We start from the raw sequence: 13801 nt of genomic DNA, 5'->3' as shown, positions 1-13801 counted from the left end.
GATTTATCTTTATTTATCTGTAAACGTCTTGGCATCTCGCGTCACATGAGTGTTGACTTGATGAAAATTTCATCAGTTAGGCAGTTAGCAGCAGACGCTTATTTTATATCTCTTAGTTTTCCAACCAGCGTTTTTCATTTAGTTTTTAATGCAAGAAAATTGTTTTTAATTAGTTTGAATGATTTTTGGCAAAAATGTATCTAAAAATAGTAATAACATAAATAAGAGAAGCAACGCTGAATGAGAGATGAAGACTTTTCTCCGAGAATTTATCTTAAAAGCCATATTGTTATAGCTTAAATCAAAACTGCTGTGTTGTTTTATTGTTTAGTTTAGTTCACGAAAGGTTTTTAAAAAGATAGTTTTCGTCCTGGTTCACACTGACCAAATGTCAAGTCATTGGAAATGACAAGTCACCGTCTAAAATGAGCTTAACACTAGCTGAGAGAACATGTCTTAAAGGACGTTCTTTATCTTGCACACGATGTTTTACTTGGTGTGATGGCACTGAAAGAGGAATGATTGGAGAAGAAAAAATATTTACCACCACTATTCTGAATTCCTATTATTTGTGTGTGAAGCTGCAAGTGTCATGTCGGATTCACAGAAATTGTCTGAAGTGTGTGTTTGTAAAGCCGTTCTTTGAAAGATGCTGCTTCAAAAATAGACGTGTCTTTGTGTGTGTGTGTGTGTTTCCGTGCGTGCGTGTGCGTGTTTGTGTGTGTATGACTGCTCTAGCACGCAGCTGTGTGTTGACTGCTGTGACCCCAGTTAGTGAGAATCTCTCTAGGAAATTTTGTATGGCTTGGATCTTTGACCCCTTTTCTTCCCATGAGCCCCTGCAGTTTAGCAGACAGCACATAATGTCTGTGGCGATGTGTATATACAGAATGACATCATTGGTGCACTTGAATTCTCTACATTGAAGAATTAGAACATGCAGCAGTTACATGATCAAACAAACAAAAAAAATCGATAATATATATAATAATTGATACTTCGAGTTGATGTTAAAAACAGGGTAAACAAACATCGACACCACTAAGATTGTATTTTAGTCTGAGTCTGAGTAAACAATTTTACAATTCATCGTTAAATGTTCTATTTACGAAACACTAGCCTTTACAAAGCTCGAAATGATCCAGTAATAACAGAACATTTCGAGCTAAATGGGTTTTCAATCTCCTCGCCCGTCTCGCAAATGTGATAGGCTCATAAAGTTTTAATTACGGCTTCACGCAGAACTGTCTCGACTCAAAGGTTGATTTTTCACGTACAAAAATATGACTTTCTTCGTATTACTTCTGGTACAGATCCGAGCAGGAGGGTTTGAATACTCCCCCGGTAACCTGCAGATCTACTCTGACAGTCTTCTCACCCTCCCTGCTATCATTGGGATCGGAGGGGGCGGCGGTCTTCTCCTGCTGGTCATCATCGCCGTGCTCATCGCTTACAAGCGCAAGTCCCGCGACGCCGACCGCACCCTCAAGCGACTTCAGCTGCAAATGGATAACTTGGAGTCGAGAGTCGCTCTTGAGTGTAAAGAAGGTGAGTTGAATTTGAATTATTCATAAGAGATCATGTTCATTTTCTTTATTAGTACAATTATCATCTTCCATTCTCTTGTCGCCATGGCGACACCATTATGGTTGTTAACATGTCTCTGTAACATGTTGGTGTTAGCGGACTGCAGTGTTGTGGCATTCCGCCGGTTTGAAATGCAGCCACCGTATGCCATAAAGGTTCCCAATACTATGAGAAATGCGCTGGATCTAATTGGCCATTATCTTAGGACTGTCGGACCTCCTGGTCACGACCCTGTCAGGTGGATGAGAAATCCCACCCCGGCTAGCTAGCTAACAAACAGCGCTCGCCACCGCAAAAGGGGGAAATGGCAGACGGCAAATGATGAAAGAAATTTGTTTTTTGCCAAATGGTTGAAGGAGCTGGTGGGCATTGATTAGCTGTCACGCTCTTTGGCCTGATTCGTTGTGATTGGCTGGTTGCCTTCATTAGAGGAGAACATGAACGGGTTGTTATCGCGCTGGCGCTCAATCTGCCCATCAATATTTTATTTGGATGGTATACGCTGACATTATTTACAAGCTCTGCAAAATATTTATGACCTTAGCTTGTTTTCAGGTTTGGGTTCGTTTTGTAATGACCGAGAGCTCTCAAACTCTCGTTCTAACGCAAAACATGTAGGTCAATGGGGTTAAAAAATTGGCCACAACACTTGTGGAAAATAGCTGAGAAAGAATGAGTTTCTGGTCATATTCCACTTCAGAAACGAAATGCAATGCCTTTTAGAACCATTAAGATTGTAATTTTTGTGGCAGTTAAAGGGGTATCAACCCCCCCCCAAAAAATCAGCGATCAATTATTCACCCTCGTGTTGTCTAAACCCTGTATATGACTCTTTCTTTTGTGGAACACAAAAGTATGGAATCCCAATTCTGCCAGAATTAAAAGTAAATAAACACAAAAATAAAGAAGCAATAAAATGTACAAATAAATAAACACATTTACTAAGAAATGTAAAAATACAAAAATAAATGTTATACTTTTAAAATGATATATTATTGTGTTTTCACCACATTTATTGACATATTTTTACATTTCTTTGCTAATTTATTGTTGTATTTATTCATTTTTAATTTTGGCAGAATTGGGATTCCATACAAAAGAAGATATTTTGAAAAATGTCTCCGTGGTTTTGTGTCCATATAATGGAAGTCTATTGGGGGTCAGTGTTGTTGGGTAACAACATTCTTCAAAATATCTTTTTCTGCATTCTGCAGAAGAGAGCCACACGGGTTTGGAATAAAATGAAATTATTTTAATTATTGTCCCTTTAATCATATTTTACACCTCCAGTTCTCATTATTTTAATGCAAAAAAAGATGTATATAATGAGAATTTGGAAATGTCTAGGTCTTTATTTTCTTAATGCAAAATAGAGTTTCATATTTATGTTGTTTAGTTTATTGAGGGAAATTGTGGTTTGACATACAGTACTTAATGAGATTGATTGTATCCAACAACATCAATCCCCTCAGATTTAGTCCGGCCGTATAGCACAGTGTGGAATAAGTTGTGATGGTGCAGTCATTGGGCGTGAACCAATGAACGCAGTCCATGTGCAGAGACTTGCTGAGGCGTGATGAAGCCCATCAGAGAACGCAACAATACAAACAAACAAAGCACGGCTAATGGATAATTAGTGAGCAATCCAGCGCCGGTTTAGATACTGGCAACACTCAGTGGGGATATCGGCTTACTGTTTTACATTAGCCCAGAAACGTTAGCGCAGACGTGTGTGGACATCACGGTAATTGAAATAGTTTTGAGTGCTTTTGCCACGAACGGAACCGATTCAGAAAGGAACGCATTATCAGCAGCAACATATGAAACTTTTGACAAACAACTGCAGCACTAAAGGAAATGTTTTGCTAACTGACCTTCCAACATTCCCACTTCCACAGAGGCGTAATGTTTTGACCGCTCTAACAGCTCGGCTTTGAAAACGACAAGTTTAAGCTGTCTGCGATGCCCCCTCGCGCTCCGACACGCGGCTCTCCGAGTAATGAAGCGAAATTGAATTACAAGGACATCCCTCATGTTGGAAATCTTTGTTGGGCCTTTCAAGTGCACTTTGACGAGGAAGAAACATTGAATTAAAAGCTCTTTAGGCCTGTCACTTTTTTTCTAAGGAGACTGAAAATCCCATCGGGCAATTCATGTTGAATAATATTTGTGTAGTGTTTTTAAGATGAAAAGGCCTCACTTAGAGCCGAAGCGTCACTATTCGCATCCCAGCGGACAACGGGGAGGAACAACAGCTGGAGGAAATTATGCATGAAAAGCCCCGTTACTTTATTAATTACCCACTCATGCAATTAATTGACTTTCTTTTCCCGTGAACTTTGCGTCTCTTACGTCTCCCGCTTTTTTCAAATGGCAAAACCAAATTAGTCGTAAACCGAGTAAACAAACAGCTTGACAGACGTAGCATCGCTTCTGTTTACCCAACAAGCGCCCGGTTTTGTGCGAAGCACCTGGTGACCAAGTTTCCCAATCAATTGCTTTGTATTTAAAGATTCTCAAATACGGCTTTTAGCAAATCAAACATTTTATTTTCTTATTCAACTCAAAACGACTTGACTTTAGTCATGCACATACAGTAGATCTGCTTTTTTAATTGTTAGTTGACTATTTGTTTGTTTGTTTGTTTGTCAAAGCATTCGCTGAGCTCCAAACCGACATTCACGAACTGACCCAGGAGCTGGACGGAGCCGGTATTCCATTCCTGGACTACAGGACGTACGCCATGAGAGTGCTCTTCCCCGGCATTGAGGACCACCCGGTGCTTAAGGAGATGGAGGTACGGGTCAGTACATCCTTGTCACCATGGTAACCGTAGAACAGAGCTAACAATATAATCACAAATGAGTAGACCAATACTAACACCGAAGACATCATTTCATCAGATACTTATTTGATGTAATATTTGTGAGATAAATTAGATGGGCGACTCCTGTGATTGGTCGGATGAAAAAAGTATGTTTAATTCTGCAGTCTAGTGTACACATTGTGACCCCTTGTACTTTAAAGCCAGATGCTAATGACTAGCATGCTACAGCGTGCACGAAACAGCATCACCGGCCATCGCAATTAAATACTCCATTACTCCAACATGCTACGTCCACAAGCACGTGTACACCGGGTCAAGCCGTCGGCTTGCGGAGGGATCACGTATTTATTATTTCTTCTGGGGTTTGTTTTCACTGTATTTGCCCCCGAGTCCCCGGCGTAATCAAGTGCCTATACGAGCGGCTCAGGCCCTTATTGCTCTGTGTAGCTTCTCGCCCCAAAGCAACCTACAGTAGAATCGGCCTTCCCGAGAGGCTGCAAATTTCATTCGGCTCAGCACAGAAGAATTGAGCCACTTTATTAGTCTGTGTTGTCGGAAAAGGCCTTTGTCAGGTTACACGCTACATAAGGCGCTGTAGGGGACAATAACAGATGGTGCTTTGATGGTGGAGAACCGCTTTCTTGCTTTGATGTCTGATTCCAGTGTTCTTGTTCAGAAATTACGTTCGTTCGTTGTTGTTTGGGTTTTGTTTTCTGTAATTTTGTCAGATGAGAGCACCGTGTCCTAACCTGGCACGATACAAGGTTCCAGTGACAAGTAATTTGCTGGCGCTAGAAGTGAAAATGCTGTGCGAGGCAACGTTATTACAGCCAATCAGAACATATTTCATGTCTTTATGTTGTTTTGGACTAATGAGATTGGATCTACCCAGCAGCCCTGTGTCAGACTGTTTAGCCCCGCCTACAGTGATATCTCACTGGTCCACAATCAAATCGTGTTGCGTTTATTATGGCAGTGTGTGGGTTCCAAGACTGATACGTAGAAAAATAAATGTGTTTGTTTGTTTGTGTGTATAAGAGAGAGAGAGAGAGAGTGAGATGAAAGGTGACATTATGCCACCCTGTGGATCATAGGAGGACAGATCGCTGTGTTTCACCCCTGGACACTGAGGTCACGTCTACTTCCTGCTGCTCTCCCTCTCCATCTCTCTTTTCGAGATGTATTGGATTATTTTTTTGCATTTGAATAATAATAATAATAATTGTTAATGTTAGTAACAGAAATTATTAATAATAATAATGATTATTATTATTATTATAGTTGTTATATTTTAAGTCAATTATAATAATAATAATTTATTAGTTATATTTATTAATAAAAAATGTATTTACTATTTGCGCTTACATTTATATTTTTACATGCAAAATTTTTATGTATTTTGGTTTTATTTCTGTTTTCTATTTATTTAATGTTTTCTTGTAAAAAAAATATTGGTAAATAATTACCCTTTAAATTAAGGTCTCTCTCTCTCCTTTGTTCTCTTTCAGTTTCTGGTTACACTTTATTTTAGAGTGCCCGTGTTACAGTGTAATTATACATTTAAGTACTGAGTACTAATAATTAACTACATGTACTTACTAAAGGGTTAGGATTAGGGTTTGGTTTAGGGGTAGTTACATGTACAGTAATTATGCATAATGTATAGTAAATACTATAGTAAATACATGTAACATGTGTAACAAGGGCACCGTAAAATAAAGTGTTACCCAGTTTCTCTTTCTCTCTGTCCTCGCTTCTGCATTTCCCTCATTTTTTCGTTGATTTTCATTAATTCATTAATTTATTTATTTATTTTTGGAGCTGCATGCATCTTTCATTCTCTTTGTTGTCAATCAAGATGCTGCGCCTCATGCGTATTTCTGCCTCAACACTGTTTGTTTTACTGAAGTGCTTCTACTTTGACAAGTTAAAGGTCTTTGAACCAGACGGTTGCAGCCGTTAAGGCGATAGATAGACAACAGAACAAACCGTATTAATCAGATCTACTGCATAATTATACCGTCTAAAATGAGTAAGACAGTTTTTATAGACTCATTGTTTATCTGTTCATCAAATATTATATCCCAGAGCTCTCATTTAGTCTTTGTAATGAGTGTAAGTGGTTTTTGTGTGTTTTTCCCTCAGGTTCAGGCTAATGTCGAGAAGGCCTTAACCCTTTTCGGTCAGCTCCTCACCAAGAAGCACTTCCTGTTGACATTTATCCGCACACTCGAAGCCCAGCGCTCCTTCTCCATGCGTGACCGTGGCAACGTGGCGTCGCTCATCATGACTGCACTACAGGGAGAGATGGAGTATGCTACGGGAGTCCTCAAGCAGCTGCTCTCTGACCTAATCGACAAGAACCTGGAGAGCAAGAACCATCCCAAGCTACTGCTCAGGAGGTGAGAGAGAACGTACTCGCAAACTGTCACGCGTTCGCTTGCACCACTATTTTTATTTGATAGTTCCATACTCCAGTGACTCGGTCAAACTACTTACAGCTTAAGTGAACGCCTGAACACACACACACATACACACCAGCATCCAAATACTGACAGACACACATTAACACACATTGACTCGAGCCTTATCTGGTGACCAGAATATCATATACACCTTGGGGATGGTCTCTCTTGACTTTGTGTTGCCTAGCAACCACCTATAACACCCTAGAAATCGCATACCTGTGCCTTGTAAACAACTCGGAGTACCTTAGCAACCATATATGATGTGGTGTGATGCCCTGGCAACCACTCATGATGCCCTAGCATTACGGTGAGGGGTTTTGGAGAGACAAGCACCACTCCTCTTCACAACAGAGTGAAGTGTGCTGTTATGCAGGGGTTAGCTGTTAAAAACAGATTGTTTATTATTAGAACTCTTAAAGGTACAGTAGCAAAAACAGTTCTTTTTGGTGGATTTTAGTAAAAAAAATAAAATGCTGCATTGCAAAATATGGCCAGCATAAAACAGGGTTCCTACGCGTTTTGGAAGAGTATGGATTTTTTTCCAGGTCTGGATTAGTATGGAAAAAAGAAGATGGAGTATGGAGAAAATTATGAGTTACCAGACTATTGCCCTATTTGGTTTTCTAAAATATAAAAATAAGAATTTCTGATAATAAATATATTTTTATGATGTTTGGAGCATGTTTTGAGCGCTGCCAAAAGTTCTGCGCTATATTGTATTTCAATCTGGAAATATTTGTATAAAAATATAAAAATATCAATAGACCATGTTTACTCATCACTGATAAACATAAGTCAGACATGGTTTGAGCTATTGTCACATTAATGCTAAATTTACAATTCTTAGTATTAAATGCTAAACTTACATCACATGACAGCAGTTTGAAGTAATAGCTGCACTTTATGCCATTACTATTTTTCCTGCTTATAACATTCCTCTGTTGCCTGATATCGATCAAAAAATAAGACCAAATTAGACCTAAACAGTTTCAACAAATGAAATGAATATGTAGCTCAAGAAAATCTTTTTTGATTGGGACAAACTCAGTTTTTGGACCTCGGTTTATCTAAAATCCTGCGTACGTTCCGGATTGAGCGTCGTCAAATTTTGAAAGAAGCCAAGTTAATGGACCTTAGTTCTCTTTTCATGTTCATTAATGAATTATATTTCACCAATCCTTCGGTTGCTGTGGGTTAAAGGTTTACAGTTATTTCATTTGACAAATTATTAACATTGCACTAAATTCCAATAAAATGTGCGTTGAAGATGTCTTGGTTTGGTGTTAGTTCATGTGTATGAGGAATAGCTATAACAATCCACTGATAATTTGGCAAAATATTAATATACATGTGAGCAGTTTGATTTTTAAAACCACTACTTTTTTCAGATGTTAAATATGGTCTGAAAAATGTTCAGGGAAGTCTGTATGTTTGAGTCTGTATAAGTATGGAATTTCTAAATGGAAAACGTGTAGGAACCCTGGTAAAAATACAACCTCAGCATTTTCTCCCTACAACTCAAAAGTTTGCAAGTCCGTATCCTCCATTTCACCCTACCCTCAACCCCAAACTAGTGCACTTTGCAGTGCACGCAAATGAGCTACTCGGGACACTTCCACTTCTAACTGAACACCTCTTCATTCACCTTATTTCTCCTTTACCGTTTTATTAATGAGTGTATGATTTAATAATAGGATCTTATGTAAGGAAGTGATGGGGAGCGGGTTAGTCCATAGTATGTGAATGCATTATTGAACAAAAGAAATCTTTTTCTGTTGACGTTAAGTTAAGTTTCTGGAGGGCCCGAGGGAAAGAGCCGCAGTTAGCAGGCCGCGCTAGCAGCCTCTCGTGTTCGCCAGCTATACAGGAGATGAATTAGGAGCATTGAAGTCCATTCATTACGGATGCTTTAATTACTTCTGTTCTAAGGGAGCTTTTGGGAGGTCTACGGCTGGCGACAGGTTGCCCATTAATGGAAGACATAGCCCAATTACTGTTATTGTCCGGTACTAATGAAGATGGGTGGTTTGTTTTGAAAAAAGTGTAGGTTTTTTGTAAGAGGCGTATTGTAGAGTTTTTCTTTTAGTGCAAAGCTTCATTTACTTTGGATGTTGTGAATTATCTTAACAATCGCATATGCTCTCTGTCTCTTTTTCTTACTCTCTTTCTTTTAGGACCGAGTCTGTTGCTGAAAAGATGCTGACGAACTGGTTTACCTTTCTCCTGTACAAGTTCTTAAAAGTAAGTGTTTACATTATGCAGTGTTTTCGCACCGTTGAATTCAGAGTGCCACAGAAATCATATTTTACTTGTGAGTTTGCTGTCTGAATCAAATGTGATGAGGTGATAAGTTTGGATAGAGTACAATACAAACAGCATGTATAGATAACACATCTTTCTGTGACTGCACTTGCTTTTCTCAAACTCACACACACTCGATTCTACAAACATTGATCAAGCAAAGAGCTCTTCCCATTAAAAAGTCCAACATGATGAGATTGAAGCTGTCCCTCCGTGGGCGGTGATGTCAGAGGACATCCTCTGCATCTGAGCCCGCATCGGTTCTATCTCTCATTCTGTCTCACTTTCGTCTCGTGCGCTCTTTTGCTTTTCTCTTCTCCTTCATCCTGCTTTACTCTCCGCGACGGCACTCACGGACCGTGATTGAGCAGCGGGACGTCACCGCCCGCTCTTCCTCGCGCTCTCTGTCTGTCTCGCTCTCGCATTAGAAGCACTCTGGTTTTATTAGTTCAATCACGCAGGGCTCAGCGTGCAGCGAACGAATTTTAATCAACGGGAAACAGGAGTCCAGAACATTGTCACGTCATAGAGAATCACAACAGAGTTAGAGAATTAAAACGTGAAAGGAAAACGGGATGTATTTATGAGAATGTCATTCAGAAATGACAAAGACATACTGTAAATAAACAAAATGTAATTAAAGGAGAAATCAGAATGCAGGCTTTAAAAGGAGATGTTTGTATTGTATGGTTGACGTGTCACACATAGAACACGTCACTTTTGAAGTTTAAAAGAGAAGTTCACTCAAAAATAAAACAATTATAATTTGCTCACACATCCCACACTGTAACAAATACTAAAATCAACTTTGGCTTTACAAGTAATTTCAGCTTACTTTAAGTTTTGGCCAGTGGTGACATAATTTGAAATTGAGTTGATAGAACTTTAAAAAATAAGTAAAAAATGCTTAATTTATTTTGATGTGTTTAAGGTGGGGTGGTTGATTCGGAAAGGTGCTAACTTTAGCCTGCTAGCACTGAAATTATAATCCCACCCTCTATGCGATTCGCCGTCCAAAGCCACGCCTCCTTCAAACACATGAATGTATTTCGTAAATCTACGTAACGAATTACAAACTAAATCCATTAAATTCTTCTCGAAGCATGTACATACCTGTCAGAAAGAAAGAGAGCAACCATGTGTCTCCTTCGTGTAAGAGCTGAACCGATGTTAATTGAAGTTTTTCCTCTTTCATGATCCAGATGTTTTTTCGTCACTGCTTTTTCAAAAACTGACTTTCGTTTTGTAGATTTACTTGTTGTCGGTTCCGCAGGAAAGTTTGATTGTTGCTGATTGTCCGCCATTCTCCCTACATTGACACAGCGGACGTGAGCGCGCTGATGACGTATGATGTCTGCGTGAACAGGGTGCGCAGTGGGATGCAAAATACGTTGGCTGAAAAATGTACACATGACCAGTCACAGTGCTCGGCCAGAACGTTTTGATTGGGCGAACGTTTTTTGGTCCTACGCCTTTCACGGGCGATATATAATTATACAAATATTATTTGACCACTATACTTCTTGATTGCTATCAGGATGTAAAGAGATTTTCAACCAACATGACAAAAAATGTTTTTTGGACAGGATCACCCACCCTGCCTTTAAGGTAATGAAAAAAGCTAAAATGACTGAATTTGAAAGAATTTGTTACAACGCTGATGTTTATGACTTCAAGAATAATTTTACAATGAAATGATGTCATGTTATAGGTTATGGTACTCAAAATGGTGAATCTCTAAAAAGCGCATGCATCCATCATTAAAGCAAGCAAAATGACTCTGTTGAATCTAGGCGATTCAGAAATAGCTACGTGTCAACATTTATGAATTTAACACTTGGATCTGTTTGTTTACATTTTATCTTCGCTAAATAAGTGTATAATGTTAATTATGATGTCATTTTTCAAAAATGTCTTTGTTCTGTTGAACACAAATGTAGGAAAGCAAACAGTTCTGGGGCACTTTTGACTACCATTGTCTTTTTTCCTACTATGGTAGTCAGTGGTGGCCAAAAAAGAAATTTATACAGGTTTGGAACAACTCAAGGGTGAGTAAATGATGACAGATTTTTTTTGGGGGGGTGAACTATCCCTAATGGATGCTTGTGTCACCATTCTGAGAACCATAAAACAAGATAACATGACAGCATTTTAATATAAAATTGTTTGTGTTCAACTGAAGAAAAAGTCATCTAAATCTAGGTTGACACAAGGGTGAGTAAATTATTTTCACTTTATGACGAGCTTATCCATTGGTAGAATTTTCATTTTTATGTACACTGTTTCTTTAAAAGCATCTATTTTATTTCAGTTAAGAGCTACATAAATATTCTGTCTGCGCTTTAGTATTTCACAGAAGAAATAAAGTCGGCATAAGGGTGAATAAAAAACGAGAAATTTTTCGTTTCTCAGTGAACTTTCCTTTAAAACCAAAATGGCCAATTTAGACTGCTCATTTAAAGTCCCTATCAAGCTTTGACCGTTTACAGGCTCGTCTTTGGCTCGTCTTTTGTAGCTGACAAAAGTTCAGAACCCAAAAATTTGCCATCAGTAATTGGCATCAGGAGAGGCAGGGCTGTTTTAACAGGATGAGACTGTGGCTCGAGTTAGCAGAACTGACAAACTCCTCGCCAACACGCATATAAAGCCGAGACTCAGACAGCACGGTTAAAGCAAACTGACACGAATCCAAACCTTCCCAGAAATCTCTTAAAAATATTTATCAGCATTCCGACCGCAGTTGTTCTTTTTCAAGCAGGTTTGCTCAAGGCTGCAGTGTGGAATAATTGATCAGTATCTGTATATTTCAACAGGATATTTTTCCTCGGCTGTTCATTAGCCCTATGGGTGGGTGAGGTCTGGCCGCGTGGTCTGGTCTCTCGCTCCGTCTCTTTCTTTAATGAAGCCAGAGCGTGGGATGAGGTCTGGTCTCCGAGCGGGGGTCTCTGAGAGTGATGTATTCGCGCTTGCTCTCTCTAGTTAGCAGCTGTCGGCTTAATTAGCGCAGATGCTAACGAGACGTTAACAGCATATGGTGGGAGTGTAGGTGGAGTAAAACAGGATAAAGAGATGGAGAAGACCAGAGGAAACTGTTTTGAGTGGGTATGCGCGAGGCGGAGCGTAGACGGCGGGTTTCCTCGTTTCTGCTCGTCCGTCGTAATCACAGTGGAGGGGTGGTTGAAATGTTCTGCGTTTGACATCTCATCATGAAACTTACAGGTTTGATTGTGGGTTGAAAATCAACCTACCAGAAACAAAAATAAAATGTGCCTACATGCTAGAGGAATCTCACACAACGCATTATTAGTTGGGTTTATAGGATATCTGGTTTGCGAAGGTGCCACACATCGCATTAACACACACTACAGTCTTTAAAAAACACACAATGAGACCATACCACAACATAACAATAGCAATAAGAGGGAAAAATAAATATGGGTCCTGATAAAAATCACAACAAACAAAACAGAAACTGTGTAAATGAATTCCTTAAAGGGATAGTTCACCCCAAAATGAAAATTTTGTCATCATTTATTCACTCATAAGTAATTCAAGTCCTTTATAAGACTCTTTCTTCTGTGTAACACAAATTAAGAAATTTTGAGAAATGTCTCGATGGTTTTGTGTTCATGCAATGGAAGTCAATGGGGGCCGTTGCTGTTTGGTGATCAACATTTTTCAAAATATCTTCTTTTGTGTTCTGTGGAAGAAAGTCATACAGGTTTGATAAATAATGAAAGAATTTTCATTTTTGGGTGAACTCTCTTTAATTTTACACAATTAAAAACAATTGTCGAAACTTTGCATGGGACTGCATTAGAAGAGTGTTATTTTGTGTGAAAAAAAGTGTTATTTTATGTGTTTTTTAGTATGGAGAAAGACTTTTTGATGTTTGAATCTTTCAGATTTATAAGAAAAAGAAAAGAAACATTTTGCTTGTGCTTAGGCTGTGGGAGGTTGTTTTTTGTTAACTAAATATAAATCATAATTTATATATTAATGTACTGTATACAGTATATTATGTAGTAACTAAAAATATTTGAGTTGAGAACTTTAATCAAAAGCTTCTACATGCTGTATAAACACCATATTCGTTTAAACATCAATTTGGCAAATTGAACATCGATAAATAATTCTGAGAAAACATAACTTTAATGTGCAACCAACGTAAATATTTTTCATGTTAATCCAACAGATTGTTTTTCAGCGTACAGGGATTTACTGTAAATGACTGAAAACTGGACGTGTCTCTCTGAGATCAGTGGAGGTCTATGGCAGCTAAAGTTCAACTTAAAGTAGAAACTTTTTTGTGATGTTTATGCTAATGTTGAAAACCTGTACCGCACCTATCAATCTCTCGCTCTCCCGTTTCACAAAGGGCTTTAAGTGCTTCCTCCCAATCGTTAACCTCCAGCGTCTCTGTCTCTCTCCCCGGCGTTTAAACGGTTTGTCTTTTTTCGAGAGGGGCTTTTTGAGGGTGTGAGAGGCTAATGGTTGTATTGATTAGCAAGTCCTTGTGATTATTTGAAAGCGCTGCACCATTACAGCTGCTTGTTTTTCACATCTGAAGTGCCAGTTTATCAGTAATCAAGTTTTGCTCAATATACATACCTGAAAT

General features: G+C 38.8%; 1 protein-coding gene across 2 annotated transcripts in view; it reads left to right on the top strand.

Annotated features, from left to right (window-relative positions):
* Nucleotides 1-13801, top strand: part of plxna1a (plexin A1a) — a 181745-nt gene that overhangs the window by 154346 nt on the left and 13598 nt on the right. The window contains exons 20-23 of one of the 2 annotated variants that reach the window (XM_057363321.1): nt 1314-1548; nt 4242-4384; nt 6560-6816; nt 9057-9123. In XM_057363321.1, coding sequence (XP_057219304.1) covers nt 1314-1548; nt 4242-4384; nt 6560-6816; nt 9057-9123 — 702 coding nt within the window. Of the gene's footprint in view, nt 1-1313; nt 1549-4241; nt 4391-6559; nt 6817-9056; nt 9124-13801 lie in introns of both variants that reach the window. The other variant, XM_057363320.1, reaches the window with a different exon arrangement.

Source organism: Triplophysa rosa, linkage group LG21, assembly GCF_024868665.1.
Source record: "Triplophysa rosa linkage group LG21, Trosa_1v2, whole genome shotgun sequence".
Classification (NCBI taxonomy): Eukaryota; Metazoa; Chordata; class Actinopteri; order Cypriniformes; family Nemacheilidae; genus Triplophysa; species Triplophysa rosa.
This window is presented reverse-complemented; position numbering and strand designations above follow the sequence as displayed.